Genomic DNA, 27,412 nt, shown 5'->3' with positions numbered 1-27,412 from the left:
TTGGTATCGGTTAAATCTTTGATTGTGTAGAGAGTCAAAAGCTGAATGCTTAATCCTTGCAAACAAAGGCCTTCTTGCTATTCAGTTTCTGACGTTACTTGTAACAAGCGATTAATTAGTTGACTGCGATATAGTGAGAAATTGGGTTCGGCCATAGAAAAGGGAAAATGTATTGCATTGATTACAGGCTTGAGTTTATCAGAATGTTATGTTAGGCGGCGAGTTTGTTGCCTATTTCGTGACACACACGCCCAGTGTTCCTTGTACAGACCGAACCAGGGAGCGAGAATTCTGGAGCGGGAAGGTTGGCAGTCTTCAACACTGTCCTCCACTTTTCACAAATGGGTTACTCCATTCGTGGGTCACTCTCCGCAATAGAAGTGCCACTGAACAAAAAAAGCAATGCACTTCACTTGAAAAAGCAACTTTTTGTCTCTACGTTTGGTGCGGACTGTACTTCTTGCTCTCATGCAGAGTGGTCAGTGAAGGGTGGCTCGTGTAAATGCGCTAGCCATGGTTAGGCTATTTCGGGCATTTCCTTAGGTGCTGTGAGATTAGGTACTATAATATTAGGTGCTATGAGAATCGGTGCTATTAGACGGTTAAATTTTAGGTACTGTGAGATTAGGTGCTATTAGATTAGGTGCTGTGAACCCCCACGGGTTCGAGCTAGGCGTTGCTCAGGGCCGCCAAGACCCCGGGTAGACAAAACACTGGCAAGTGTTCCCCACCTTTTTGCTATCTTTTATTACCTACCAACCCTTCATGTTCTACTAAAACGAGTGTATTTATTAAGTACTAAAACTGTTTGTAAAGAACCGTAATTTCTTTGTGTATTAATTACTACAGTTTTGATCTTGACCAATTATTGGCCCAGCAACGGAGAAAAAATCATCAATCAATACAGCTTCCTCCTGCAGTCAAGGGCTGCCCACGATGTCGCTTTCACCGCCCTCTGCATTCTGTAGTTTACGCGTTTCAACGAGCAGGAGTCAGCCGCGGTAAATTTACAAAACTCGTTCAATTAAACCGGTATTAAAAATTAAATTTTTAATTATAACTTACAAAATTACACGACTAAAATTCAAAGAGATCCATAACGTGACCAATGCCGGATCTTTTTGAACCCCCGGTCAAGAATAAAAATTATGTCACGCATAGATTCCGCTTTAGTTTCAAATATATAAATGGAGGGTGCAGAAAAGGAGATTTGAAATGATAAAATTGTCATATTTATAATGAACACAACTATCAAATACCTAAATGATGCTTATATATCAGCATTAACTGACATTATAAAGAGATTGAAAATAGCTATTTTTAGCCAAATAGTCACACTTATTTCTTTAGCTGACGCTGTTTTCAAAGACGCATCCATCGAGGGGGTCCAGGGGTCCGCTCCCCCAAATGTTCAATTACTTTTTATTAAATGATTATTATTATTTAAATAATTCAGTATTACTACTGAAAGATCGGTCTTAACAAAGAAACTGGTCAAGAAGTTTTGAAGTAACAAAATGAGGCCTTACACTCTGTCCAATACGGGATATCAGTTGTCTGGACCCTCCCTCTCCAAGAAAAAAACTTTTTTCCTGACTACGTTCTTGGCTGTTTTTATTTTCATTTACGTGTCTGAAATTGACGTGTATAAAATCAAGTGAATTTGATATGTAAAAATTATATATAATTTTAATATTATTAACACTTGATATCTTCCCAAACTAGTGTGGCTGACGACTCTACCATTCATATATTGGTACCACGAAAAATTATTGTGTGCAATACTTATAACTACGCTTATGGAATACAAATCGGTCCTTTACTTCCAGACTTCTACGAAATCAGTGAAATGAAAGATATACGTCACTAAGGAGGAATCAGCAGCTCTTGTTATTGATTTAAGGAATCCGATCAAAGGAAAGGAACCGAGATAAATTACGTAACTCAGGTCCAGTTCGGTGCGTCGAGAACTGGTTCTGTAGAGGTTGTCGACCCAGTTGGCAACAGTGAATCCTCTACAAGGCAATAATAAGGGCCTGCAGCATCTGGTTGACCCCGCGATCTGCCTACACCCTTGCAACACTGCCCTGCCATCATCTACTGTCAACATAACCTAACTTTCGCTGGCCCACACTTGGACCGCCCACACTAATGACGATGTCATTAATGACACCACGTCATCGTCACCACTGTATTAGGGAGGATAAGCGTCTTTTAATTATCTTTTTGGAATCTGTTCAAGATATTTGATCGAACAAAGGAAAACAATTTTATCCCTTAAGTGCCGAGTTTTCAATGGCGTTGTTATAGGTTACTGCGCGTTTATTTGCCGCGTAAACTGTACAGAACTGCTGCACAGTCAGCGCAAATTTTGTGTGTTTCTCGCCCACCATGATCAACTTTAAGCGGCATCCTTCGTTATCTAACTGCAGCCAGAATTTTCTGATGTGTCACGTCAGGTCAAGATTGATAAATTGAGCCCGCATCCTGATCGCCAGAAAAGGTACACTGTTGACAAGGACGTAGCCAGCAAGGGGAATCCAGGGTCCGGAACCCCCCCCCCCCCCAATTTTTAAATCTTACAATTACTTTTTAGTAAACGATTATTATTATTTAAATAATCCAGTATCACTGACCTGTACTGCTGAAAGATCGTTCTCAACAAAGAAACGGGTCAAGAACTTTTTAAGGAACAAAATGGGGCCTTACTCTCTGTCCACTACGGGAAAATATCAGTTGTCTGGACCTCCCCCCCCCACAATCTTTCCTGCTACGTTCTTGACTGTTGAATGCTAACCCCTAACAACGCACACCTAAAGTTGATAAAATGTCTATTATAATTAATACAATTAATTCCGGCCATATCCACTAAACCACAATCAAAACAGAGAACAAAAATCAATTTTCCAGTAGCAACTTCAAAAACGCATCAGCAAAAACCAGAAAACAATAACATTTTGTTTCTATTGTCCAGGTAAAACTTCAACGTATGCTTTCGTGATAGTTCCTTAGTTCACCGCCAGAGTGTAGTAGCAATTAAACAGAAACAGCATTACTAAGCATTGGGTCAATGGGTCAATAATGTAATAGACTATTCATACGCATGTATTATTGTCCCGCGAAATCGTTCAGCCAAACGTGTTGGCCGACTGGTCTTCGTGTGGATTAGTTAATATCATATTTGGAATATGATTTATCAAAATATTGTGATATACTAATCTATAAGGTGTCCAACACCGATTATGTGGGGCTTAAAGAGGGCGGACAATGGTTTTGTAATACCTGCACATTTGAAGGATCTCTTCATTTGCAGGATATCTGGATTTGAAGGAATAATACAGCCATAAATCAAGAATATGGACAGTGTAATTGTATGCTTCAGTTGAATGCTTGTTAGTATAAGTATTATCAAGGCGTTAAGAAAATAGATCACATCAATGAGGTAGCCTAATGATAGAAAAAGAATTTGTGACGTGATGAAGAGGTATGAATCTTAAAATAAAAATGATCATAGAAGAGTCACTTTGTCTGAAACGTCACACTTTCCTTTATAAATGTAAATAACATACCTAAATAATGCTTAAATCTGTATTTGACCAACGATGATATAGGCTTTCATAGTGACAGAGCGAACAAAATTGGAATTAATTAAAGAGAGGGAAATTGTCAAACAGTTGAAAGACCCAGCAAAGGCAACTTGAATTTTCATTTTTATCAGTTTCTATCTTATTCGTCTGGTATAGATGAAACTTTTAGCATATGCTAAAAAGAAGCTAGAATGGAAATAGTAATTTCAAAGAGATTGAGTGAGATGAAATTTTTTGTTCAAAATCTATAAAAGAGTAGTTTGGAATATCGTATACCTATATTAAAATATAGCAAGAATATAGGAATAATCTGTGGGCGAGGAGCATTGCCAGGAATCTAGATACCAGATTGTACTTTGGGGTCCTCCCCTCGTATGAGATCTGATAGAGTTGAGGTTGTAGACCCCATGTAGCCCCCTCTCGCTACATCACTGGTCTCGCAGGACAGTTAGGGCACATCATTCTTCACCCACATGACATTTTTCTTTTAAGTTAAGAGACAAAAACAGCAGGTCTTCCAGGAATTCTCTTCTGCTACAAGGCTGACAAAAGGAAATCGTTAGGATTTTGCACTTTTTTATATTATGCAGTGTCATTTTCCAGATTTAAATTACAGTCCACAATGTTGTGAAACTACATTTTCTGTAAATTTTTAGTACGCAACTTTTGGATAACTGCCACTTATATCCCATAGTAAATTGGACCTATCGTGTAGGGAAGACGTTAACTTCAGGTGATGCGCAGATGTTCCAAAACTGTGTCATCAGCGTTATTATAATTCAAGCGTCACAGCAAAAAACAATGTTTAAGTCCTAACTTTGCCTTTATGATGAAGGCGTATATAAACAATGTTATTTCAGTCCACAAATGCAAACTATAGCACACAACACAAACTCTGTAGACCGGCGCCTGGGTGACTCCCACACCGGGGTTATTGGGATATCCCACCTCGGTCCCACCTGCTGTAGTTATATGTGTTGCAAAACACCTGGTACAGCGCAGCTTTTACTCTCTACCACGCAAATCAGCTGAGAGCAGCGCCGCCGTAACAGCCTTACTACAACGAGGTATGTACCGCTGCCGATGTTACACTACTCTACTACTTATATTCTGTTTTATATTGTAACTCAAAGAATTTACTGTTACATTACGTTATGGAGACATATTTGTAAGCCAATCGTGTGTTTATTTTAAAAATGATTTAAGTATTAATTGTAAAAAAAGGTTATTTTTAACAATATCAAAAGATAACATAAGATATCTTCTCTTATCTGAGACACGAAATTCGAAAAAGTGTATATTTTCCAAATATAACAACAGTAATTTTAAATTGCATAAGATTATCGTTTATGGGTGTTGTACATACTGAGCTATAGGGAGCTCTCTACTATTCCGATTCCGATGGTGAGAATAGAATGAGGAATAAAACCTATAGTCTGCAGTGCTGGTAGTTTTCATTAAATTAATAATTTTCAACATGTTTGTTCAGTACAACATTGTTTAGATTAATGATACATTTAGAATCAATGCATTTTGTGTCGATCTAAATGATTAAATCAAAGCTCTTTTTTCAAGACTATTGATGTTTGAATATAATTACTAGTTCATTAATGTCGAAAATGTAATATTTTTGTACTGTAAATTTAAAAAGGATTGGAACTAACGCAATTTAGTTCACATGTTTTACAACATTCTTTAGTAAGCTTGTTAAAAATTTAAGGAATACTTTCAAATGGATCTTACAACAGATTCGTTAGTGTAAATATTTGTGGTATACTACCTACCTTGCTTTAACTGTTTTTTGAAACTATTAAATTGATCTAAATAAAGATATAATACATTAATTACATTAATACTTTTCTACATACTATAATATGAACTGTGTATCAAGATAATAAATATCAATTTGAAATTCTGCATGTCAGTGATACAATTTTGACCATAAACGATTCACTGGACGTTTAGTTGGAAATTTGAAATTTCCGAGTTTGAAACGTATACATAGGCAGGCTTTTATTTTAATATCGAGCCATGTTTGCAGTTACAGTTTCTGGCATTCCTAATAACTTTATATTCGAACATTGAAATATAAATAGTTATTCAAACTTTTTTACATTAAATGTAAATCTGAATGATTCTTTTTATACCTAACATAATTAAATATAAAAACGAACAGATCAACAAAGCCTGATTTTATAATAAGACATTCCAAATGCAAAAGTCTTCCTTGGAGTACTAATTGCTTTAACACGTTTTGTAAATCTTGGATGAAGACTGTATACCTAAAACAAAACGGGTTAGTTACACTATTTGTAACTCAAGAATGGCTGTACCGATTATAATTCTCTTTAATATGTCGGATTCGTCTCCGCTCTGAATAGGAGAATAACTATTAAAATATTGAAACATTAACGAATAAATAAAATAAATCATAATAATATTATACACTAACTGTTACCCGCGGCTACGCACGCAATCTTTAGAACCGAAGTCCTTATATTACTTAGTAAAAGCAATTATGACGTAATATGAAGGGAGTCCTATAAAAATTTTAAAACGTAAGAAGGCATACATCAGGTAGACATTATTTAAGTTCATGGTAAATAGTATCAGAGTTTAACTTAATTATTATATCATTTTTGGCACGTGTAGGAGCATTTCTGGTTCTAATTAATAATATGTCATCCCGATCAGGAAAACACAAATCTCGGATTACACCGGTCTCGGAAACTTACTTCGGTCAAAAAGCGTATATTTCCAGTCCTTGTCATATATTTCAGGTCTACGATATTTCCAGTACAATGGTAGAGTTTGCCTTGTTGTTCTAACGAAGAAAAAATATACATACTTACGTAGGACCGAGATGCCTACTTCGGTTAAAAAGTGCCTACCTAAGACCGTTTAAATTCACTTACCTACTATGTCACAGTTTAGCTTGCCACATTGCCTCGATCAAAACACTATATACGGTCGATTATCTAGTTCTCGGAAATCTATTTTGGCCAAAATCGTGTTGACATAGTTGAGTTTGCCTTGTCCTGATGAAAAAGAAAGTAGGAATGAAAAGCCTATTACGACCTAGAGGGAAGTCCTACTTACTTCTTATGTACTTTCGGTATAAGAGAAAAATCCTTATTAAGGTTGTGCAACATTCCAAAATAATCCTTATTAAAGTTTTGCGTTACACTTGTTTTTTTGGATTGTAGCCAGGGAAAGAATTAATCGTTGAGGCATGTTAGTATTCATTTCTCTGTTTTTCCATAAGCCATTGTTAAAATGTAATATCATAATGTCAAGAAATCCCACCAGTTTAAAGTAACTTATGTGAAAACATTCATAACTTTGTTCATTAAGTAACTTGTTTTATAACAGTATTTAATGCATTAGGTGATTTTAATTCGTCACTGGCGCAATCTGGAGTAAAATTTATATATTAATGTTTTATTTACTATCTGCATTACACTACCGATCAATCACGGTTTACTTATTATTGATGCAATTTAAATGTAAACATATGTTTCAGAAAGTTTGTCGAACTATAGCTGTCAACAGCTGTTTAGTGCCAGTGTAATTTGAATTATGAAACGTAAAAACTACAATTTTTCCTGAATTCCAAACTATTCTTAACTTTTTCTTCATAAAAACCTTCCTCGGATTTCAATGGACATTTTACAAAAAGAATTAACCGAACTGGTCCAGCCGTTCTCGAGATTAGCGCTTACCAACACATTTGGCGATTCATTTTTATTTATAAGATTTGAAAGAGTCTTTGTTTTCTTTTTTTCTTTCACGCGTACACTATTCAACTGATTTTACTTAAAGTTTTGATAGACATTCTTACGGTCCTTGGTATAAATTTAATATAGGCCTATTATTTCGAAAATTCCTCCGGGCTACGCCCCACTGCTCTTTAAAGTACCGAAAATTCCATCTTGGTCTCTAAAGTGTTGTGTAATATTAGTTGAAAGAGCCTGTAAATGTGATCAGCTGTTCTGTGTAAGCATTGTTTTGTGACAGAACAACCATATGATTAATTAATTTAACCTTTATACTCAATTTGTTTACATTTATTTTATAGTGTGTAAATTCTGTAAAGAGTAACCATTAGTTTTCACGCCGTTTTTAGATTTCAGCGATTAGGTAAGTACTAATATCTACCTTATAAAATGTTTTAAAACATAAGATGGTCAGGAGTTGACTACGAAGACTGCCTTTGAAGTAGTCGGCCAGATCTATGCTAACTAACATTCGTAATACTGTGCTTTTAAACTGATGTACCAATTCCAGCTCTAAATGTTCTACAATATTATAAATATTTTTAAGTTTATAAAGAAATAAACATGAAAATGGTGTCATTGCTAATGTACTTTTAAGTTTCGTTTTTTTTTTCAAATATTAGATATAAGATATAACAGAGAAAGTTTTATATGACTTTTAATATACATTTAAAGACTGTTATAAAACCCATCTTAGTTGTATTTTGACAGAAGTAGGATTCTCTTATCGATATTTTCTTAATAGGGAAGCACTTCAAAATCAACTATAGAACAAAAAAAAAAAAAAAAAAAAAAAAAAATACTAAGAACGAAGTAAATTATACAATGGCTTTAAATATACACATTTGGCGCATTTTCTTGATCGTGGCAACAAGGCAAACTCAACAATGGAGTCGGAAATATAATTCACTCGAACCAGCAGTGGTAATACACGTGCAACGCTTATTAAATTGCGTGTAAAGTAGCGGGTAACTGCTAGCAGTGCAGATATAAAAGACAAATTAGTTTAACCTGTAATATACATTTAAAGACTATTATTAATACTATCTTTATGGTCTTTTGACAGAAATAGCCTTCTCAGAGCTGGATTTGGACATATATATGTTGTTGATCAGTAAAAAGGCAAAATCAACTATGGAACAAAAATATTAACACCAGAGTAAATTACAAAGACCATAAATATAATTTACATTTGTTAACATATTTTCTTGGTCGTGGCAAGAAGGCAAACTCAACATGGGCGTCGGAAATATAATTCACTCGAACCAGAACTGCTCATACAGGTGTAAAACCTACAAAACTGCGAGCGAAGCTGCGAGTAACTGTTAGTATAGAAATATGTTTATAAAATAGTATAGATTGAAAGAGCATGTTAAATATAGTTAACTGTTTGTGTAAACATTGTTTTATAACACCACAACCATATGTTTAATGAAATTTAACCACTATTTTCATTTTATTTACATTTATAATCTTGAAAGCATAAAGTTAACTTGATAATAAAAATACTTCTTATTTCAATCTTTTCTACAACCCCTGTTGAGCATAGAGTAAGAAAATTTCCATATAAAAAAATTAAAAATGTAGTAAAAATATACTTTTAGCTGTACATTTCAGCAAAATATCAAGTATGCAGTGCGTGGTCAGTACTGTAATGCAGTTATAAAAGATAACGTTACTATATAACATTTACTATAAATACAGGGTGATTCATGAAGTTCTCCCCCCACTTCTACAGCACATTGTACTAGTAAAAAATAATGAAAAAATGTTATATAAACATTAGGTCCGAAAACGCTTCGTTAGCGAGTTACAGCTTAGCGAAAGATTTTGCCTGAATTCCTGGGTAAAATAGTAAAATAAAGCCATACTGAAACTTTTGGAAAGGTTAATTAAGTAAGAAATATCGTGGATTCTTATGTATTTTTACCTGATAAAGCTAATAAAATAGGTTTCAGAAACTGTACCTGTAGTAGTTTTTGAGGGATTCAGGGTTAAATGCAAAAAATTGGGGCACGAAACAATGTTTTTTTAAGTTTGATGTACAATAACTTTGTTAAATTGGTAATAAATACATAAAATCAACAGACATTAATTGTAGAGAATTTAATTCTGAGAAAATTGATATAATCAAAGTCTAAATAAAACAGAAATAAGTACCAAAAAAATCGATTTTATTCAGTATAATACATTACTAGCTGTAAAGAAATACCGTACAGTATTTAGTTAAAATAAAACAAAAACAAAATGTTTGTTCCTTAATGATGAGATAAATTGAGAAAACAAGATTAACTGTTAAATACATTTGTTTGTAAATAAAAATATCATGTTTTATTACGTTGTATTTTTTTTATAAAAATTACATCAAATGTTCGAAAATAAATGAAGCAAACATTTTTCCCATTACTGTTTACTAATCATCGAAATGCAGTTTTTTTGTTTTATTAATTTCTAAGTTGGTAACGCACGAATAACAGCTGATCAACAATGGTATTCTGTACTGTTACGTTAGAACTGTGTATTAGTGGTGTTTTGCAAGCTACAGCAGGAGATCGGGTTCTGTGGATCGTGTTATTAAATGCAATTTTTCTGTGAGTTATAATTCGATTGTTTATTCAGCGAAAAAATGCCTTACTTATTTACATCACAGGAATACGCTGATATGGTTTTTTATTTTGGGTTACTGTAATGGTAATGCTAGAGGCTGCTGTAGAAGAATATGAACTACGTTACCCTAATAGGAGGATTCCAGATACCAAAACAATTTCAGGAACTTTTCGTACTCTTCGAGAAACAGGATCACTACCAAGTACTAGAACCAATTATGAACGAGCTGTCCAACTTGATGATGATATTGTTATTAATGCTGTTCATCGCGCAGTCCAGGTGTAAGTACACGACGTATTTGTAGGCGGATAGGAGTTTCGCAGTCAACGGTGTGGAGGTCACTTAATCGAAACAAAATTTTATCCGTTTCATAAACAAACGGTTTCAACATCTACAGCTAGGGGATGGTCCGCTTCGCTTGGAGTTTTGCAACTTTTTGAATATTAAATAATCAACTCTACAAGCGTATTTTGTTTACGAGATGAGGCACAATTCACTCGGGATGGTGTCAATAACTTGCACAATGAACACTCATGGGCAGAAGAAAGAAAATCCACATGAGGTAGTGGAACAGAACTTTCAACACCGATTTAGCGTCAATGTCTGGTGTGGCCTTTTGCACAAATCGGCTGATTGGACCTTTCATATTACCTGGACGCCTAAATGCTGAGTTCTATTTGCATTTCCTTCAAGAAGAGTTGCCGCAGCTGTTAGAGAATGTTCCTTTTACATCTCAGACAAAATTTGTACTTCCAGCATGACGGAGCACCTCCCACTTTTCACGTGCCGTTTCTGCTTACTTAAATCATCAATTTCCTGGACACTGGATTTGGGTCGTGGAGGGCCTCACCCTTGGCCACCAAGATCACCAGATCTATCTCCATTGGATTATTGCATCTGGGGATGGATGAAAGACATTGTATACAAGACAAAAGTGAATTCTCGTGATGAATTAATTGCCCGTATTATGGATTCGGCTGTGCAGATACAGGGAAGTCCTGAAAAATTAAGAAAACGCAACAAAAGTAATACACAAACGTGCTGCAAAATGTATTGATAATGATGGCCTCATTTTCGAACATCTATTATAAAAAGGTGCGTACGGTTGGCCCAACCTGATTAATTTTGCTTAAAACTAGTAATGTATTATACTGAATAAAATCGATTTTTTTGTTACTTATTTCTGTTTTATTTTTAGACTTTGATTATATCAATTTTCTCAGAATTAAATTCTCTACAATTAATGTCTGTTGATTTTATGTATTTATTACCAATTTAACAAAGTTATTGTACATCAAACTTAAAAAAACATTGTTTCGTGCCCCAATTTTTTGCATTTAACCTGAACCCCTCAAAAACTACTACAGGTACAGTTTCTGAAACCTATTTTATTAGCTTTATCAGGTAAAAATACATAAGAATCCACGATATTTCTTACTTAATTAACCTTTCCAAAAGTTCAGTATGGCTTTATTTTACTATTTACCCAGGAATTCAGGCAAAATCTTTCGCTAGCTGTAACTCGCTAACGAAGCGTTTTCGGACCTATGTTTATATAACATTTTTTCATTATTTTTACTAGTACAATGTGCTGTAGAATGTGGGGGAGAACTTCATGAATCACCCTGTATAAAGACAGCATGCGAGAGCATGCACAGACTAGATCCCAAGACAGAACACGCAATCATGCCAGAGATTATGGATAACACAGGTAATCTCCAGTAGACTAATAAAACAAAGCGAATCTGGAGTCCACGTCAGTATGAAGACATCCAGAAGAATTGGTGACGAAGAAGCTCAAAACGGACTCTTTCCATCGATTCTACATCAGAGACACCTAGACTACAAAATTATGTGCAATCTAGATGAAGAGGTTTTCTCATTGTCTCATCGGGTACACAATTTGATGCACTTAGACACGTTCTCAAAGCACGGCGGAGTAACCCACTTTTCTTCACATAACACAGCTATGGTGGGAAGGGTAGATTCAATGCGAATGTTGAGTTTAGTTCTATTTCATCTTCCGCCTCGTGCAGCGTCTGAAGTCTGTCCCTGTCACAGACGACTCAGAGATTAAAGACGAAGCTCAAAACGAATTCTTTGCAACGTTTCGACATCAGAGACACCTAGACTGCAAAAGGAAGTGAAGGAATGAAGGGGTCATTGTCACATCAGGTGCACAATTTGTTGTTAAGTTGTTATCAAACATCAATTAAAAGAGCCATCACTTCGTAACACAAACAATAAACAAGCTAATCCTTTGAATTTTGAGTTTAGCTCCAGTTCACTTTCCTTTTATTGCATCGTCAGGTATCTGACGTTGTCTCAGACTTGACTCCTGGAATCTAGAGTCATGTTCGTCTGAAGAGATCCAAAGAAAGTCGACGACGAAGAAGCTCAAAACGAAACATTTACATCTTTTTGACATCAGAGACACCTATAAACAGGTGAAGTGGTAGTCTCATTGTCTCATCAGGTACATAATCGAGTGTGTGATAGACACGATCTCTAAGCACGGTGGAGCAACCGAGTTTTCTACACAACGTAGCTACAGTAGGGAGGGAGGAGCTACATTCAAATGAGTTGTGAGTTTAGCTCCAGTTCAGCTACCATAAGCTGGCTCATCATCACTGATCTGGAGCTAAACTCAAACTTCAATTATTGAATCAACCCTTCCTAACATAGCTACGTTATGTGAAGCTAATCCTGCCATAATTGTTTATGATTTGTAAGTAGCATAATATGTGTTACGAATACTTTCGACAATATCAGCTGCTTTCGTAAAAAAGCTCTAACATGCAATCAATTAACAAACTTCAACTTTTCAGGTAATAGACCTTGCACTCATACGAGGATTGTGAAGCAGACATTTTGTTCAGTAAAGCTAGTTATGTTATTTACAGCGTAGATGACTATAGTAAATACAGAGTTTTGAATCAATTTTAATTTTATACTAACCATCTCATTTTTATGAATTAAATCTAAAATTTAAAATACATAATTTTTATGACTGTCAGAGTTTGTACAATATAACATGCGTTTAATATTTGTGTGTAATATATGTATAATCGCTGTTTCATTAATTTGCCGCTAGATCGTGCACAACCGCAACGTTCCAAGTGGCAACGGATTTTAGCACTAGATGCAATATCTGTTACAGACTGATGCATAATCAATGCTTCTGGTAGTGCTAGTCCCGTGCTTACAGTGTAATTTATGTTAATTTTGACCCAAGCACAAAAAGTGTTAAACTGCCATGTACTCGACACAGCCGGTCATTATTCCGACAGTCTATAATCACACTTGTTGATGTCAGCGGTTTCTAGTGCGTATGTGGCGTAGGCTACGTCAGTTCGCAAACAACACATTATTGACCTATCAATGGCATCATTACATGCGATATCTGCGTCATTGACTGGTTCACCCGGTTAAGTTGGCTCGTGGAGAAAGTCGAATATAACGGTGATTACTTATTTAATTATACGCCGTTGGGCGGGAAACCCCCAGGAAGATTTGTGTAACGCCTCGCCAACCGAAAAGCCTAGGTAACCTTATGCTTCGGCCATATGAGTTTTTTCACGTTTTACGCAGCTTAAAATTTCGCATTAAATGGACTCCGGGAGCAGTCAGTATTGACGACGCGAAAATTAACCAATTAAGTGTAAACAAATAACCTTGAAACGACCTTAACTTTTAACCCTCTCTTCCCTTAAGAACAATATTAAACCTCAAACGCTTTTTAGTCCTTATTTTTGGACGTTGAAATAGGGTGCCCTTTTTTCAGATTTGGGTAGTCAGTAAACACACAAACATCTTTCCTTTCGTGTCTACTTGTTGAATACTCGTGCAATAAATATAAAATTGTTTAATATTATTGTATTTTTTTTAACCAATATAAAATTTTCTAAAAAAGGATTTAGACGCGAAGTAAGTATGTCTAAAACAAGCGAGTCATCCTTCATAACCATACGACCAACAATAAAAGGGCGAGATTGTTTTAAGTGTTCTTATGCAACTATAATGAAGATGGCCGCCTATAAAGGCGCTTTGTAACACGAATTTGCCCATTTTTATACGACCATGCGTTTTGTTTCAAAAAAATTAAATTCACAAAATACGCACCAAAACAAAATTATGCCATAAAGTTTTTTTACAATGAGATCATATTTTTATATTGATAGTCTCAGTCTACTTGTGCCAAAACTACAAAATTTTATAAATGAAACTAGTGTTTATGGTTTATGTTTATTTTTATCCCCTGAAGAATGCAATGAACAGTTCACAAGTGTCTAAAAATACGTTTTTAGTACCTTAAAGGTTGATATTCATATTATCGTTAGGCGTTCCACAAGGTAGTGTAAAATTGTTTAAAATATTTTACAAGGATTTTTGGCATTTGAAAAAGAGATTTTTTAGTAATTTTGTAACAACTCTTTAAAAAAGGCTGAAGATAATAATATGATTCCTATGCAGTGTGTATATTAATTATGATTTTAGAGATTAAAACCTTTTTAATAAAAGGCATTTAAGAAGGCTACATGTTTTAATAAAATATTACTTAAAGAAATTGAATTGTCATAAATGAAACACATGTCACTTTCGGTCATCTTTCATATAATAGTCCACATACTTTAAACATATCCTCATCTTAAGCTATTTCCTTGTGGGCCTAATAACAGCTCAAAAAGTGCTCCCAAATACCAATAATTACTCTTCCGTTTGAAGTTTGTTTTTGACGATGGAAGGATTGTGAAGGAAACAAGCTTTTTCCGGACATTTGCCATCGTTCAGTGATACAAAAAATCAGTAACACTATATTTCGAGATCTGCAATCTGACCTCTTCTTCAGGAAAATAACTAACCTAAAACGTAATTAAAAATAGGTTAAAATAAACAAATAATACCAGAGCGTTGTGACACGCCTAATTCAGGAATCACAACCACCATGTTGTGTGTCAACTTCCACTAACTCTAAAACATGCACTTAATAAAAAGCTAAACACAACACTAGTTATTAAACCTGAACTACCTGTATCCTGTAGGTAGTTGTGTATAACTGTGATTTAACAGTGTTTACACAAAAGAAACAAACAAAAAAACCAAGATTGCACCATCTTAACTTTTTACAATAATCAAGTCAGGCAAAGCATTGAGTAAAGTGATCACAGAGAGCATTACTTTCTAAAGACAGTATTATATAACCCAGTTGACGGACAAAACACTTTGAATTTGGTTGTAAAGAATAAATTACTCTGTAACTGCCTATACTCGGATACTCGTAATAACATACCGAATAAAGGAAGTGACCTCAAGGTAGAAAACACGTAAACTGAATGTTCCCACTCTTATATTGGCATTTAAAAATGTTCTTTACACAGATTCTAGCGAATTATTACCTTGGAGTATTACAAAGAGCACCAAACTACCTACACTTTCACCTCAATGGCCTCGGTTTAGTCGGTACGATATTTACTATCAACATTTATGTATTTATTGATCAATCTTAAAACAACAATACTGTCATAAACGTACAATACTGCCAGACAAGTGTCGTATTATAGACTTCACTAAGGACGGAATGAGGGACAATCCCATTGTCGTACATTCATCCTTATCGGCACTTGATCTTGCTTATGAAGGAATGGAGTTCAATGTCAAATTTGAATTTTATAGCTCAATCACTTCTCGATATATTGTACTCTTTGGAAAAAGAGGAATTTTGTGAGCCCACTGAATTATAGCAAAATGTGCTGAATTTAGCCTATAGCTAATTTGTTTTCGAGATACGTCCCTGGGTGAGGGGCTTCGCTAACATTCAGCCAAATCCTATATGAGTACTAGTAAAATAATTCAAATTAGCCTATAAATATGTGAAGGTTTATGGATAATTTCAAGTTAAATCGTTCTCGGGAGACCCTGCGGAGGAGAGACAGTCAGACAAGACAAATTTAACCAGCCCACTGAGTGAAAACCAGCCCACTGATGGTAACGCTCAGCCAAATAAGCGACGGTACAATATACGAGTACTAGTAAAATAATTCAAATTAGCCTATAAATATGTGAAGGTTTATGGATAATTTCAAGTTAAATCGTTCTCGGGATACCCTGTGGAGGAGAGACAGTCAGACAAGACAAATTTAACCAGCCCACTGAGTGATAAGCTTTGCTAACGCTCAGCCAAATCCTATACGAGTACTAGTAAAATAATTCAAATTAGCCTATAAATATGTGAAGGTTTATGGATAATTTCAAGTTAAATCGTTCTCGGGATACCCTGCGGAGGAGAGACAGTCAGACAAGACAAATTTAACCAGCCCACTGAGTGATAAGCTTCGCTAACGCTCAGCCAAATCCTATATGAGTACTAGTAAAATAATTCAAATTAGCCTATAAATATGTGAAGGTTTATGGATAATTTCAAGTTAAATCGTTCTCGGGATACCCTGCTGAGGAGAGACAGTCAGACAAGACAAATTTAACCAGCCCACTGAGTGATAAGCTTTGCTAACGCTCAGCCAAATCCTATACGAGTACTAGTAAAATAATTCAAATTAGCCTATAAATATGTGAAGGTTTATGGATAATTTCAAGTTAAATCGTTCTCGGGATACCCTGCGGAGGAGAGACAGTCAGACAAGACAAATTTAACCAGCCCACTGAGTGATAAGCTTTGCTAACGCTCAGCCAAATCCTATATGAGTACTAGTAAAATAATTCAAATTAGCCTATAAATATGTGAAGGTTTATGGATAATTTCAAGTTAAATCGTTCTCGGGATACCCTGCGGAGGAGAGACAGTCAGACAAGACAAATTTAACCAGCCCACTGAGTGATAAGCTTTGCTAACGCTCAGCCACAAAAATACAGTAAACACGGTTGATAAAAACAAAATCGCTTCATAAAAACTACATTTTGAAAACGTTATGGATATTTTAGTTGGTTATTTATGTTATTGTTAAGAAATCTTCTAGAGTGTAGTCAAAGTATTTGCAAAAATGCGATATGCCCCATGTGAAGCAATAGTCGGCTAGAGTTAGATAGAGCCAAGATACGGGCATGGGCCCATCGATTTGTTGCGAACTCGACGGGCAATCTGCTAACCCTCGACCAGCCGTTCCATCCCGTCGTGGATGCATCTAAGCAGACGTTTGCCAAGATAATCTAACCAAGAGCTAGCTACTCCCTAGAATTGACATTAATTTGTCAGCACTGTTGTTTACAAAACTTATATTGATATTTATAGTCAAATGAAGTGATTTTATAAAGGGAGTTACAGATGATTTTTCTTCTTTTTGTGACCTTTTTTCTATTTGTGGGGTTCCTGCAGAGCAATTTCTGGTACGTGGGCCAAACATGTGTTGAGTGTTCTATTACTTCTGTGGAATTCTAGTCTTTATGTTCAGCAACAAAGGAAAAACTCTATTCCCTTTTCTGTTGTAGTTTTAATTTTATCCTCTAAGAATTGAAGGATTTCCGTAAAAATTGCACGACATCTTCAAGTGTATTGGTATTTTTTTTAAGCCCTGACCTACAAATGATGTGTTGTTTCCTAGTTGTTGTTTTATTGTGTTGTTACTTTTTATATCATTTTCAGCGTATTTCAAAACTTTAAATAAGGAACATTTTCCGGTTGCAGAAAATTTTTATATGGTAGTTTGGTATCATTTTGTTGGTAGTCTTTGCCTTTGTCAATTTTTGTATCTGATGGCCAGTTTTGTTAAATTCAGATAACCGAAGTAAGCAACAACGAGCTTGGTTACACTTTGGATGTAGATTACTGAGAAATCCTATTATTGCAGTCAGCTGGCTATTGATAGTGGTTCAGATGTCCCTTCTAAGAAATCCTCAAGATAAGACAGAGGGCTCTTGATAATTCTTTACCTGATACAATAATAACACTCCAACGTTATATTAGCTCTCTAACTCTCACTCGGACATCATTATCACAACCTTCGATGGGTTAATATATAAATGGTTTACTCAGAATGTTAACCCTTATAATCTATATATATTCTTATATCATTGACACGTTCCTATGAACTATCCTGCTTGGCCGAAGTCGTTACAACAACGCCCAGAGTACCACAGCAAGGACAGTTTAGTTACTACACATTTCTTACGAAAAACAACCTTGTAGTGAATCCGTTTTCCACGCACTGACTGTTTATTCTCGGTTATTAGATACTCGATTGCTATAAACGCAAAGCGCCAGATAGTCTGTGTGTCATTGTTACCGATAATGCAGTCTAAGGTATTTGTATTACAAATGTAGACCATCGTCATTACTATCGCAGCCTCATTCATGAACGATACGACCTGTAAGATCAATGGATTTGTTCTAAGTGTTTTGTTTTCACTTTTAGTTTACCAACGTTTGTTGCGGCATTAATTGTAGCCAAATAGGTTTGGAAAAATCACTATTGTATAGAGAGCCATATGTCAATGCATAATCTTTCGTATTATTTCATTGGGATTTCTATTTATCATTTTCATCCACATCTGCACGATGAGGATCCAAAGTCAACAATTTCTGTTATGGATACGAGATTCTCTAATGCTTAAATTACTTCACCATATTAAACGGTCAAATTCTTAGTTATTGTGCATTTTTTACTGGTTTCAAACTGTTTAAAAATTTTATCTTTAACGTGTTACAAGTTTTGTGAACAATGTTTTTACTGTGGCCAAATCGAAGGTGGCTGCTCTATATTGTTATTTATTCAGCCAAAAGGTTTTACTTTTAAGAGACTAATTGATTAAAAACTGCATTCTTCAAGTTTAATACTTGAACTTAGTTCATCAATTTAAATCTTTGTTAAAAGTTTTTGAAACTCTTGTTTATCTTGCCAATTTAAAAATAATAATATTTTTTCTTTAGTGTATCTGAAATAATAGCTTATAGCATGCAACAATTATATTAATACAGACGAAAACAGGATGTTTCCGCACATTCGCCTTCGCCCAGTGATCAAAAGATCAGTAACACCTGATCTTAGTGTTTTAAGAAACATACTATGGAAAATGAAATCTAAGTTAATGCTTTATATCGTTATTATTACCTATTGCCAGTCCTTAAAAATTAAATGCGTTATTTTCCACAGAAAAATGAAATTTTCTCGCAGTTCAGTGCATCATACCATAAAAATAGCGCATGCGATAAATAAATATTGATAATTATTTCATAAAAAGATAGTTACTAAGAACGTTTATTGCCTTATTAGTCCCTGACAAGATAGTGAATATCATTATTTTACGTTTTTATGTATGTAAGAAGTGGTAGTCTCCATACAAGTACGAAGTATGAATCTTAATGTTACTGATTGTTTGTATCACTGAACGATGGAAAATGTACAGAAAAAATCCTGTTGCCTTCACAATCCTTTCATCGTCAAAAACAAACTTCAAACAAAGGATAGTAATACTATTATTTTATTAAGAAAACAACCGTTGTATAATAATTTACAAACCTAAAACGACTTTCATTCCAGACAACCTTCCTACAGCTATAGGAGTAGTATAACATAAAACAGTAATGTCAAGGGGAATTTACCTGCCTTTGATTTCTTTTTACAATGCTACATAATTTTGAATACATGTGGAATATGTTATGTAACAGCAGCACATGATAGTGCAGGGATTGCAATTCCTCGAATATAGCACGGGAAGATTTACACGCTGTGTCAGGGTTTTAGGTGACGGTCTACAAGTGATATTGTTTACTATGGAGTAAGCAACAATACAGAATAGATCAAGGTTCATTGACTGATTGAATGAATGATCCACGTAAAATTGTCGTGTTTTCCTTAAGTAACAATATTTACTAACTTGTGTTACTAAACATCAGGTGACAGTCCATGATTGAAAATATTAAACCAACTTCAAAAACCTCAAGGAGGGGTCATTTCTGGCTGGTTTATACCGGTGTATCACTTAAATCTAGGCAACATTTTTGGATGTCCAGGAGCGGCACACCACTAACCGCAATGTCGAGATTCTGGGATGCAAGGGTAATTTGATAGGTCTAGTCTACTGCGGGAGATGACTGTTGGAGTTGGTGGGGTTCTCTAAGAGTCAAAGGTTCTTGCCAGCCTAGACAAGGGTGTGCCACCCCCTGGCTGCTTTGACTGGAGAGGATGGTTCAGAACTGGTTTCTCCGTCTTCCTAGGGGACATGACTTGAGATTAGTGCCCTAAACTTTTCCTCATGAATCTCGACAGGAGGCGGCCCCTACTCCCAACCGCACTCATCCAGAATATCCTGGCACTCCAGAAGCAGTGCAAACGTCCTTATAGAACTAGGTGCAATCTTCTAAACTTCTTATACTAAGAAAACGAAAACTTCAAAAAAATATAAACATTTTATTAACGAAAACAAGGAACTAACTAAGAAATATTATTATTAATTGCAGAAAATAAAATTTATTCAAAACCCATAGCACACTAAATTGAACTAAACTAAAAATTAATGATGTGATAAAAAATGGCATGCAATTTTAGAACCTTCGGGTAGATCACCGTTAGGTATAAAAAGCTTAATATAATATAATTTATTTATGTGTTATTTGCTGCCATTTAATTACATCGGTAGCATAGCAGATTAAATAACGTATTTATGATACATACTTTTATGGAGTGTACCACTTCTTACATACATAAGCATGTAATATAATGATAATCAGTACCTTGTCAGAGACTAATAAGGCAATAAACGTTCGCTATAACTATCTCTATGGTACAATTATCAATATTTATTTATCTCATAGGCTATTTTATCACATAAGCTAATGTACTAAACTGTAAGACAATTTAATTTTTCTGTGAAACATGCAGTCAATTTTGAAAAAAGTGGTAGTAGGTAATAATGTCGATATAGCGGATTGCTTTAGGATTCATTTTCTATAATATGTTTCTTAAAACTTGGAACCTGTGGCTTAATGCAAAAAATGTGGTATCAGTTTTTAGTAATTTTATTTTTTTTTTTTTCAAAACTATGTTTCTCTTTACTCCTTGCCTTTTTCTAAAACGTTTGCAAGATTTTTTGAGTGGTTTGATTTGTATTATATTTTTATCATTTTGCTATTTACTAAATATCGTATTATAATATTTTTATAATCTTTTATTTTCTAAATATCGTTTTAGGTTATTCTCAAACTCTACCAAACTAACAATATTATTGCGAGGTTTTTATCAAAGGTTACTTGTTAAATACTTTTACACTGTATTGATTAATAGTAGTGCAGTGGACATTTGTTATTACATAAACATGGTAATCCATAGATAGTATGAGCATCGAATTAAAAAAACATCTATTTCATTATTACAGGCGGCAATACGCCAATAATACATGAGTTAACATAATGTCAGTATTTATATATAAGTGTTGATACTATACGCTAACAATAACAATAAACAATATAATAACAATAATAATATACAAGATATTCTTAAAAGTAGCAGTAACTTTGCACGTGCAGTTTTTATATACATCATAATATACTACAATAATAACAATATATAATATAATAACATTGCGATAAATTAAAAGGATTAACAATATAGTAAAACAATCAATGAAATAAACAAACGAACAATTATTAAATATTAAATAACAAATACAACATAACAAATTATCTGTATATACATTACAAAAAAAGCAAAAAAAGAACACATAGAACATAACTTACTGATAATTATATAACATAACTGTAATCTGAAACACACTCATGCAACTCTCACACAGGTCCTCCATCGTTCCTAATCACACTTGGAATGGTGCTACAAGGAAAGTAAAAGACTTCAGACGACGGCTGCTATCATGGAAGAAGTCGTAGTCCTCTGAGACCATGTTGGCGAGCTGTAAAGACGTGGGATGTTGCTGTTCATGCCGTACTTGGTAGAGCACAAGGGACGGCAGAAGAGGTCGGTGGACCGGGTTCGGCCAGGAACTCTAAGTTGAACAGCCCAAGCAGATCAAGAGAACCCAGTTCACCAATGAGAATCTTCCGAAGAAAAGTCAAGTCGTGCAGCTGCCTTCTCACCATGAGGGGACACAGGCCAAGAGATTCCTCCACACGTCGGAACGGCACATTCAGATAGTCGTAGCCCATCTTCGCTCCTATAACACGCACGGACCTGTCTTGAATCTTCTGGAGTCTTTGGATCTGGCCAAGTTGGTAGGGGGACCACACGACACTTCCGAACTCCAGTACAGATCCCACTAAAGACATGAACACAGTTTTCATGGTTTCGATGCTCAACCCTCTCCTTGAAGTTCTCATGATGAATCCCAGCATCCGAGAAGCCCTTGACACGATTGAACTTACGTGATCATCAAAGTTGAGTTTTCTTGTCAGGATCACTCCCAGATCACCCCGACTCAACCCTCTCTAGCGCAGATCCGTTGAGTACGTAGTTGTAGGTAATAAATTCTGAGGAACGGCGAAGGTGAGTATTTGGCATATCTTGGGATTCAGCTTCACGCAGTTACGAGCACGCCATTCACTGATCCTCTCCAAGCAGGTCTGAAGTCCACGACAGTCTTCGATGGAAGTGACAGAGGTGTAGATTTTAATATCAACGGCAAACAGTAGACATTTAACAGGAATGATTCGGTCAATGATGTAATTTAAGAAGATGCAAAACAGAAATGAACCAAGATGAGATCCTTGAGGGACTCTCGATGAAGCATGGAACTGCCGAGAAAGAGCACCGGAACATTTCACCATGAGCATACGATCAACAAGATTTACCTGGAACCACTGCAGGAGACTGCTCGAAGGCTTGCAGTTTCGCGATTAGGTGAGCATGACTTACAGTATCGAAAGCTTTGTCGAATTCTAAATAAATGTTGTCAACCTAGTAACCAGCACAAACGGAAGAGCGAATGAAGTTGTCGTAAATAACAAGATTAGTCGTAGACGATCTTCCACGTGAAACTCTGTGCTGTTCGTTTCTCAGAAGGCTCCTGCAGCTGAAGCTGATTCTGTTGAGGACTAAAGATTCAAATACCTTGCCCGGCTCAGGTTGGATAACTATAGGTCTATAGTTACTGACGTCGGCAAAGCCGTAGACTTTGGGAACTAGAAAGCTGGCTTTGAGACTTTGAGAGAAAACACCAATGCTTAAAAGACCATTGAACGGGACAGTTAAGTCAGGTGCAAGCAAGTTGCTGGAGTGTTTAAGAACAAGTGGGGGAATTTTGTTAGGTCCAGTGTTTTTTAAGGGTCAAGGGATTTAAGTTTCTTCCTGACATTAGCTTCCGGGAGCATTCAGTCAGATAAGTTAAAAGTTCTGTCAAACTCATAATCAGGAGGGGGGCCGGCATTATCAGTGAAGACTGAAGGAAAACTGTCAGCGAATAGATTGCAAATCCCCTCGTGAGATGATTTTGATTTGTTGTTGAGGTGATAAGAGTCGGTGGATTTGAAAGAACACTTCAGACCAAAATGATTAACATAAAGCTCCAAAACTATTTGATGTTATGAGGTATGTTGCTGTTTATACTTGCGATATACTCCGAGTAACATCTTCGGCTCAGATTCTTACAGTGATTTAAGGTGTTTAAATTCATTGTAGTGAGGAGATTTAATATTTTTGTATATTGTTCTTATCGTTACGAGGTGTAATATAATATGTGCCTTCAATATTGTGTAACTTTGCTTCGTTATTGCAATCTCATAACTTAGTTACCTAAACTAAATTCTGCATGTTACCAAACAAAGGTCACTTAAACACAAACGCATTCATGCTCTCAGAACTAAATATTACACCACTTTGCGTTCAAAGTTATACGAACTACTGAACTTCCATCGACTAAACTAATATTCACGTACTCTCCGGCTTAAGAAGTGGTTCTGAAAATGTTAATATCTTCTAAAGGCCATCATTGGCTGCACGCTGTGGTTTGCTGCGGGTAGCATTTAAAAAGTGTGGTCTGGTATATTGCGAGAAATGAATACAAAGCTGCGGGTAAAGTTAGGAAATTCACCACAATGATGTCAACGTTTCTAAGCTATAAGAACTATTATTCTAGTTTATATTTTCATGTGTTTTCAGGATGAAGTCGTATATCCTGACATTCTGTATGCTGTCGATCGCTTGCTATTGCAGTGCTTCTAACGTAAGTAAGACCATCTTCTATAGAATAAAAGTGCCGTGAAATTTAATCTTATAGGCTCAAAACATCAAATTATTGTAGTTTTTGAACGGTTTTCAACTAATTTACAGTGAAACACTTATTTGTATTTTACTTAGAATATAGTGGACCTATATTGTTGTCACTAACGCTGACAGAGCAAGATTTTTGATATGAAATGCAGAACTGAGATACGGTGTTCTCCAAGGAACAGATATTGGCCCTTTGCTTTTTCCCAAACAGGATACGTTAGTGATGGAATACCGTTACAGAGCAGGATCTATTGGTTAGACGGCTTTTTCTAATAGATGAAGCTGTAATTAAAGATCTGGTTCATAAATGAAAATGACCAATCGGAAACGAGATTTCTAACGTTTGGATGGATGTGAAATCAATTTTATCAGAGTTTTAAATATATTATCTCAACTTTTCGTTTAAAGGATGCAAGGAAACATGATGTTGTGAGTACCTATCAAGACGCAGGGATTACTTTCTTTTTTGTTGTTCTCTTAGAAGCTTAGGAAATTGCACCTAGTCCTATAAGGACCTTTACTCTGTTTCCGGTGTGACAGGGTATTCTGGATAGGTAAGGTTTGGGGTAGGGGCCACATTCAGTCGAGATCCATGAGGAAATATTTAGGGCACTAATCTCAAGTCTTGTCCCTTGGAAGAAGGGGAGGCCAGTTCAGAACCAGCTTCTTCAGTCAAAGCAGGCAGGGGGTGGCACACCCTTATGTCTTACTTTTAGTTTGGCAAGAACCTTTGTCTCTTAGGGAACGAACCCAACCTACTCCAACAGTCATCTCCCGCAGTAGACTAGCCTATTGAATTACCCTCGAGCCCCAGAATCTCAACATTTGCGGCTAGGGACGTGCCACTCGTGGACATCCATAAGGTTGCCCAAATTTAAGGGCCACATAGGTTATTGCTGTACCCAGTCAGCGTGGATTCGATCTGGAAGGTATAAACCAGCAAGAAGTGAACCCTCCTGGGGAAGGGATTATTTTACTTCGCGAGTAACTGTGAGTTACGTTTAGTGTTTCTACTTCGTAACTATTAGCTACAACGTGAACATCACGTTCTTCCTGTTCCTGTTATGCCATTTTGTATGCGGATCAGTACATATTTTGTCTTTAACGATTGATTTCCTTACAAGGCACATGGGTACTACGACACAAAATGTGATCCAATGTAGCACGCGCGTTCTAGCGGTTGTCACGTAGGTTTAGTTTCCAACTTCCTCTACTTCTATGTTACTGCCGAAATACTCAATGCTACATGGGTAGTTAGAGTCACCCCAGGGGACGGATCACGAATCTGAATTCGAAATACTGTTGAGCCTAACCCAAAGCGTTGATTATGTATCAGTCTATGAGGAGATATTGCATCAAATACTAAAATATGTTGCCGCTTGAATCGTTGTGGTTGCGCGCTATCTAGCGACAAACTAAGGAAACAGCGGTTATCAACATATTACCGAAAATTATAAAAACACGTTGAATTATGTTAACTCAGACAATAATAAAAAATAATCAACATTTTAAAAGTATTTTACACAAATTAATATAGTAGCCTAATTATTGTAGGATTAAAATGGATTAAAAGTTTAAACAAAAGGTTTAGTAAACAAAAAGTGCAGTAGCGCCATATATGTGTAGCACCGAACAGAACTAGCTCTACCCAACAAAGTCTGCGCATCGAAATATCAATCTCCATAATATGGTTGTAAGGTCTTTTTTTGGAGAGTCAAAGAATGAAATAATTCAATGTACAGTTCCAATCAAGAACTTCAAATTAATAATAATAAACACAATGTTTACTGCTAAAGTTAAAATATATAATTTTGCTAAGCAAATTATAGTTTTTATTGGCACTTTTGATAGTCCAAGCTGATACTGACGTGTTTTGGTTGATGTTTAGGAGAGGACAACGAGAGTGAAGAGGCAGAACCCAGGAGATGCCCTGATTGATGCTGTATTCCAGGTATTTAACCACTTTAACCATACAAAACGAAAACAATACAATTGTGTAATAGTATATTTCATACTAGTCTCGAAAGTTACCTATTGCGGGACGAGATTACATTTGTTCGTGGAGGAAGCCGAGAGTAGAAAATGTTATAGAGCGACATTTTTGAACGATACGTCTCAATCTCGATGCAAAAAAACACACGCAATCCTGTAAAACATTATCTGACATTTCATAATCTAGTTATTATTCTTCTATAAGGAAATGTAACACTATTTTATAATTCATTTTGCTGTTAAAATCAACTTATTGAACATATAATATTATATTATATGATAACATATAATAGCTTTCAGAGGTTCCACATAGCTTTATAAGAGCTTCCAGAATGGACCACATAGTTTAGATAATTATGAGATCCCTGAAGCACCAGATCTCGAACGTCTCATTAATGAGGAAATATTTGGTTCAATGAAGCTCTTTCTTCTGGATTCACTTGGTTTACTGCTTCTTCAGCCCTCACACTGAACTTCATTCTGTCAATGGATCTCTCATCCATCCTGATCTTGACTTTCGTTTTTACAGGTGCCTATTCAGACTCTGTCAGCAGTGGGTACGCTGGTAAAAACGAGCAGACCTATCATCATGTCAGTGAGGCAGCGGATACAGCAGAATTTGTCCTTTCAGCCACAAAGATTCTCTCTCTCCCCACCTCAGCGACCTAGAGTGCCACAACCACAAGCTACCAACCGTGTTTCCACCGCCAACTTCAACCGCCTCCCCAACCAACAGCGCTACCTTGCCAGCAACAAGCTCTTCAGGAATGGCAAGATCGTTTGACATACAGAAAATTATTTTTCTCTTTAATGTAGTTATTGTTTGTTATCAATAAAATATGTTTTTATTAAACACAACTACGTCATTTTTTAAACTTCGTATGTGAAAAAGGTTTAAAGCAAGGTTTATTTGTATTGCCAACCGAAGTTAGATTTATAAAAATGTAAATCCCTCTTAAATCAAAGCTCTCTGGGGACAGTAAAATGACATTAGGAGATGACCGGTGAGACCACACCAATGCACACAAAATGTATTGTAAATAATAAAATCCGTAAAAAAAGTTGTCTAATTTCAGGTGTTAGCCCATGAGAAGTGTAGTTTAAATATTATACATAACAATACACAATGTGTTAATAAAAAAATCATATCTCCATATGAGTTCCTTAAACTTTAAATTTATACAAATAAAGATAGTCTACGATGGATAATGACTATAACTAATTAGAATGTGGAGTGTATTTCACAAAATTTCAAAAAAGCAATTATATTTATTTCTATAAATTT

General features: G+C 35.6%; 1 protein-coding gene across 1 annotated transcript; it reads left to right on the top strand.

The window, feature by feature from the left end:
• Positions 1-4,506: 4,506 nt before the first annotated feature.
• Positions 4,507-26,985, top strand: LOC124363955. The gene is made up of 4 exons (XM_046819224.1): positions 4,507-4,654; positions 24,025-24,088; positions 26,024-26,086; positions 26,657-26,985. Exons 2-4 carry the CDS (start codon positions 24,026-24,028, stop codon positions 26,909-26,911), a joined length of 381 nt encoding a protein of 126 aa, XP_046675180.1. The 5' UTR covers positions 4,507-4,654; position 24,025; the 3' UTR covers positions 26,912-26,985.
• The last annotated feature ends 427 nt before the right edge of the window (positions 26,986-27,412 follow it).

Source organism: Homalodisca vitripennis, chromosome 5 (assembly GCF_021130785.1).
Source record: "Homalodisca vitripennis isolate AUS2020 chromosome 5, UT_GWSS_2.1, whole genome shotgun sequence".
Classification (NCBI taxonomy): Eukaryota; Metazoa; Arthropoda; class Insecta; order Hemiptera; family Cicadellidae; genus Homalodisca; species Homalodisca vitripennis.
Note: the sequence above shows the minus strand (reverse complement) of the source record. Positions and strands in the feature narration are given on the sequence as shown.